Below are 5,867 nucleotides of genomic sequence, written 5' to 3' on the forward strand. Positions count from 1 at the left end.
TGGGGCTGGGCAGGGCAGGCGCTTGCTGGGGCAGGAGGAGCCAGGGTGCACTTTAATTGACTTCTGCTGTGTTGGGCAGCTGTGAAAACAGAGCGGGGCTCATTAGGGGACATCAAAGGACCCCCACCATGGCTGTGCGGGAGGACACGGCAGGACCTGCCACCAGCGTTTGCTCCCTCTTCACTTGGCTTAAAAGAGGAAGAGGAGGGTGGGAGTCACCAGCCTGGGAGGGCTGGGGCTCAGCCATGTGCAGGGAGCAGGTCCCTGTCCCCTGTCCCTGGGGTTAGCTGGACCTGGGGGGACCCTTTCTCTGGGTTAGCCAGACCAGGGGTGACCTGTCCCCAGGGTTACCTGGACATGGGGTTAGTTGGATTTGGGGTGACCCATCCCCAGGGTGACCCAGACCTGGGGTCACCCGTCTCCAGGGTGATCCGGACCTGTCACCAAGGTTATCTGGAGCCAGGGTGACCCATCCCCAGGGAGAGCCATCCTCGGGGTGTCCTGTCCCCAGGGTGAGCCTGACCCAGGGTGACCCATCCCTGGGGTGACAGACCAGGGGACAGAGGGGGAACACACCGACTGTTGCTTGCAGACACCCTCCAGCTCTTTCCTCAAACAGCCCCGAGAGCAAAACACCTCCAAACCCCGCACAAAAAGCCCTCTGAAAGCCCTGGGCTGAGCCCCACGGCTGCTGCCAGGGCAGGATCTGGCCCAACTCCTCCTATCCCAGCTCCAAACGTCCCTGGACATCACAGGATCCCACAGGCTGGGGAGGGGGGACACAGACACACCCAGGTGGGTCCCAGCAGCATCCATGGGGTGCTCAGCACCCACAGATCTCAGCCACCGGGCGCAGGCTCTGTAATCCCAGCCCTGTTTTCCAAAGCCGGGATACCAAAGGCTTTAAAAAAAAAAAAAAATCATCTCCCAGCTCCTGCATTCCTGGGTGGAGAGTTTACATTCCCCCCGTCCCCCGGCGAGCCGCGCTTCGCCTCCAGAAAACAAAGCAGCCTTGGGTGGGATCTGCCTTTTGGGGAGCGGGACCCTCCAACCGGATAACGAGAAGCACCCGACGGGCAGCACCCCGGCCCAAGCACCCGGTGCCAGGGCTGGATACAGCCCTGGAATCCCCTATGGAAAGGGTGAAGCCACCCATGCGATGGCACCTTTGGGTGCATGGAGTTGAGGGGTGGCAGGGGGTCCCTCCGTCCCCTTGGCCGAGTCTTGTGCTGCCAATCTGCCAATGTCACCACCAGTGGGGGTCTCTCCCCCCCCCACCCGGAGGGAAGCAAAGGCATCGGCAGTGATAAAATCAACCCCATTTTAATTCCCATTTTGAAAGCCACCAAAGGTGGGGGGGGGGTGGTTTCTGGTCAGCCCATCCCATCCCTCAAACTAAACTGCTCCTCCGAACCACTGAGGGGGGGCAAAAAACCCTGGTTACGTTTCCCCCCCTTTTCTCTCCCCCCTTCCAAGTCATCGCTGGAAAATTAAACCAGATCCAAAGAGTTTTTCCTTTCCAAAATGTGTGGAGAGGCGCTGCCTTAACCCTTTTGGCTCCTGCTTTTCACTTCCAAGGAGAACTGGGATTTTTAAGGGGGTTTTGTGATCATCCCTGGGCTCTGTCAGGGAAAGGGGAATGGCTCAGTCTCCCCGCAACCCCCCTTTGCGCTCCAAGGATCCAAAAATCCCCTGAAATGAAGGAGACGGGAAGTGCCGGGGCTTCCTGGGGCTGGTTTTGGAGTGCCCGTGGGGTCAGCGCTTCCCCGGCCAGGTCTCCCTCTCCATTTTGGGAAGAGTTGTTTTTTTTTCAATTTCAATTAAATCCAGCTGATTAAATCCATCCTTCCCCTTTGCGAGCTCTGCGCCAGCCTCCCTCCAGCTGAAACTCCTCATATCCCATCTCCAGCATCGCCCAAATCCTGACAAGCCGAACGGGAGCTGGGACCCGCTTCTCTCCAGAGGCTCGGGATGGGGGGGAGGACACGCATAGCCAAAAAACCCTAATCCTATAGAAAATGTGAGCTATTTCCAACGGGGGGCACAGGAGAGGCAAACCCACCCCACCCCCAATTGAAAATTCCTTATTTTGGGGGTTAAATAGGTTATTTTTTTCCCCTGCAAAGTGCTTTGTTCCAGCTGGACGGAGGTGCTGGCTCATCCCCATGGTGCGATGGAAGCTGGGGGTCTTGCTCCTGGCCCCCTCAGCAGCACCCATGGGGAACCCCCCCATTTAATTCTTGGGGTTTGGGGGAAAAAAAAGCCCTCAGGAATAAGTTAGCATTTTGCTTTACTTGTTTGTATTTGCAAAGGACTCTTTAAAAACTAATTTGGGAGGAAAAGTGCGCAGGAGAGCAGAGGGGAGTTACAGGCAGGGTGGTGAGGGCAGGGGCAGGCAGAGACCCCAGCCGCGGGGCGGGGGGGGGGGGGCACAGCCCCGTCACAGCATCTTCTGGGGGTGAGCAAAAGGGGGGGGGGTGGTGTTAATAAAAAGTCACCTTGTTGGGGAGTTTCCAAAAGGAGAGGGACAAAAATGGGATTCCACCCCCACCCTACCCCCCTTTTTTCCAGGGGCCGGGGAGAGCAGGCAGGGACGGGCAGGGAGCGGGCAGGGAGCGGGCCCGGAGCGGGCAGGGAGCGGGCAGGGACGGGCAGGGACGGGCAGGGAGCGGGCAGGGAGCGGGCAGGGAGCGGGCCCGGAGCGGGCAGGGACGGGCAGGAGCGGGCAGGGAGCGGGCAGGGAGCGGGCAGGGACAGGCAGGGACGGGCAGGGAGCGGGCAGGGACGGGCAGGGACAGGCGGGAGCGGGCCGGGAGCGGGCAGGGACGGGCAGGGAGCGGGCAGGGACAGGCAGGGACAGGCAGGGACGGGCAGGGAGCGGGCAGGGAGCGGGCCGGGAGCGGGCGTTCCCGCAGCCCGGCCGGGGCCCCTCGGCCAGCGCCAGCATCCCGGCGGCTCCGCGGGGAGGGGGAGCCCAGCCCGGGCAGCGGGGAGAGGGGCAGGGACAGGGAGAGTCCTCTCCCCGGCTCGGCAGGGCTTTTCCCCCCTTGTTCTCCTCTGTTTTTTTTCTCTTTTTCCCCCCCCCCCACTTCTCCCCCTTTTTCTCCCTTTACCCCATTCCTTTTTTCCCTCCTTTTCCCTCTCTTTTTCTCCGTTCTCTCCTTTTCCTCCTTTCTTTTCCTTTCCTTTTTTCCTCTCTCCTTTTTTCTCTCCTCTTTTCCTTCTTTTTTCTCTCCTTTTCCTCCTTTTTTCCTCTCCTTTTTTCCCCTCCTTTTTCTTCCTTTTTTCTCTCTCCTTTTTTCCCCTCCTTTTTCTTCCTTTTTTCTCTCTCCTTTTTTCCCCTCCTTTTTTTCCCTCTCCTTTTTCCCCCCTTTTTCGTGTTTTAAATAGAAATATATAATTAAATTTACAAATGCTATTTACAGGTTTAATTACAAAAAAAAAATCAAAGATAAAGAGAGACACCCCTTAGACGTTAATAAATCTAAAAATAAAAATATATATAATAAACCCCAAAAAAAAATTCAAGCCGAAGGGCGGTGGTGACCAGACTTGAGGGGGTCACACTGTCGTCTCACCCTGCTTGCTGTTGGTAAGTCGCGTGTAGAACTTCCTCCACGAGTGCAGGGTTTTACCCGACCATATCCAAAAGCCAGACGTGATGCCCACAATGAGAGTCATGAGATACTTGATCATGTAGACGGTGAAATCAGGGGTCATGCGGGGGGTGAAGTGGAGTGGGCAGGGGATGGCCAAGCTCTTGCAGTTCTGGCTGATCCAGCTGCGCTCCCAGTGCTCGCGGAAAGCCTGCTCGTAGAAATAGCAAGCGATGACGATGGTGGCTGGGACAGTGTAGAGGACGCTGAAGACCCCGATGCGAACCATCAACCGCTCCAGCTTCTCCGTTTTGGTTCCTCCGTGTTTCATGATGGTGCGGATGCGGAAGAGGGAGACGAAGCCGGCCAGAAGGAAGGAGGTACCAATGAAGAGGTAGACAAAGAGTGGGGCCAACACGAAGCCCCGGAGAGGGTCGATGTTGTTGAGGCCCACAAAGCAGACGCCGCTCAGCAGGTCCCCGTCAATCTGCCCCATGGCCAGGATAGTGATGGTCTTGACAGCCGGCACGGCCCAGGCGGCCAAGTGGAAGTACTGGGAGTTGGCCTCGATGGCCTCGTGGCCCCACTTCATGCCGGCGGCCAAGAACCAGGTGAGGGAGAGGATGACCCACCAGATCGAGCTGGCCATGCTAAAGAAGTAGAGCATCATGAAGAGGATGGTGCAACCTTCCTTCTTGGTGCCCTGTACCACCGTGCGGTAGCCATCCTCCTGGAAACGCTCGTTGCAGACCACCCTCTCCTCCAGCACGAAGCCAGCGATGTAGGCCACCGACACCATGGTGTAGCACCCCGAGAGGAAGATGATGGGTCGCTCAGGGTAGCGGAAACGCTGCATGTCCACCAGGTAGGTCGTGACGGTGAAGAAGGTGGAGGCGCAGCACAAGACGGACCAGATGAGGATCCAGATACGGGCGAAACGGATCTCGTCCTCATTGAAGAACATGTGGCCATCAGGACGGGTGGGCTCGCAGGGTGCCGCACAGTCCTTCTCACCCAAGAACTTGTAGTTGAGGTAGCTGGGCACCTTCAGTGCCCGTGGGCAGTGGAAGGGGTGGTCGAGGGTGGCGTAACGAGGGGCGCCCGGGGTGCCCTGGCCGGCCAACGGCGTGGCGCTTGTGAGCAACGCTGGTGAACCGCCGTCCTCCGAGTGGTTCTGCCCTACGCAGATCTGCTCGGCGCCATGCCGGGGGAAATTCTCACAACGTAATCGCTCTGGCCATTGGAAACCAAATTTATTCATGAGGGCTTCGCAGCCCTGGCGTGCCCGCTCGCAGATGGAGCGGCACGGCGGGATGGCCTGCTCCAGCACCGTGCAGACGGGCGCGTACATGGAGCAGAGGAAGAACTTGAGCTCCAGCGAGCACTGGACCTTCACCAAGGGGTAGAACTGGTGGACCTCCAGCCCCGCATCCTCCTGGTTGGTGTGACCCAGCAGGTTGGGCATGATGGTCTGGTTGTAAGCGATGTCGGTGCAGAGCGGGATGGAGATGGGTTGGCAGAAGCCGTGGTCAGGGATGGAGATGCCCTTCTCGCCGTGCAGCTGGCTCCGGCACGGTGCCGGCACGCTCAGCCCCGCCAGCAGCCAGGCCAGGGCGGGCAGCATGCTGGGGGGGCCCATGGTGCCCCGAGCTGCTGCGCCCGGATTTACCGTGCCCAGTGCCCAGCTGGCCGGCCGGTCCTCCTGTCCGGGTCTGCCGTGCCCGGTGCTGCCTGGATGTCTCCCGGTGACCGGATCTGCCGTGCCCGGTGCTGCCTGGACGGCTCCCGGTAACTGGATACACTCGGGTCCCGCCTGGACGGCTCCTGGTGCGCGGAGAGTGTGTGACCGGTGCCCGCCTGGACGGCTCCCGCTATCCTGGTCTACCGTGCACGGCGGAAGGGCTGCGGGTGGCCGGACCGGACGCTCCCGGTGCTCCGAAGCGCTGCTCCCGCTCTCCGCACTTGGCGGTCCCGGCGCTCCCGCTGCCCCGACCCGGTGCTCCGCGGCGCGGCTCCCGCTCCCAGTCCCGGAGCCCCGGGGCGGGCGGTGGTGCTGGCGGGGTGCCGGGGGTTGCCGGGGGGGGAGCCGGGCGGTACCGGGGGGGGGCCGGGGGAGCGGAGCAGCCGCACCGGACGCTCCCGCCGCCTTTGTGCGGGGCAGCGCCGCGTCCCCGCCGGGCGGAGCGGCCCCCCCCGCGCCCCGCCCGCGCTCGGCCCCGCCCCCCCGCCCCGCCAATCACATTCAAACGGCGCGGCCGTCCCGCCCCCCCG

The 5,867-nt window shown here is 60.8% G+C and overlaps 1 protein-coding gene across 1 annotated transcript; it reads right to left on the minus strand.

Annotated features, from left to right (window-relative positions):
• Positions 1 to 3,413: 3,413 nt before the first annotated feature.
• FZD2 (frizzled class receptor 2) lies at positions 3,414 to 5,765 on the minus strand. Its single transcript, XM_075116768.1, has one exon. It carries the CDS (start codon positions 5,233 to 5,235, stop codon positions 3,562 to 3,564), a length of 1,674 nt encoding a protein of 557 aa, XP_074972869.1. The 5' UTR covers positions 5,236 to 5,765; the 3' UTR covers positions 3,414 to 3,561.
• Between the last annotated feature and the right edge of the window lie 102 nt (positions 5,766 to 5,867).

Source organism: Phalacrocorax aristotelis, chromosome 23, assembly GCF_949628215.1.
Source record: "Phalacrocorax aristotelis chromosome 23, bGulAri2.1, whole genome shotgun sequence".
NCBI classification, from domain to species: domain Eukaryota; kingdom Metazoa; phylum Chordata; class Aves; order Suliformes; family Phalacrocoracidae; genus Phalacrocorax; species Phalacrocorax aristotelis.

What these genes read in the sequence shown, in the direction of transcription:
- FZD2 (XM_075116768.1), bottom strand. Translation starts at nt 5,235, where the DNA reads ATGGGCCCCCCCAGCATGCTGCCCGCCCTGGCCTGGCTGCTGGCGGGG.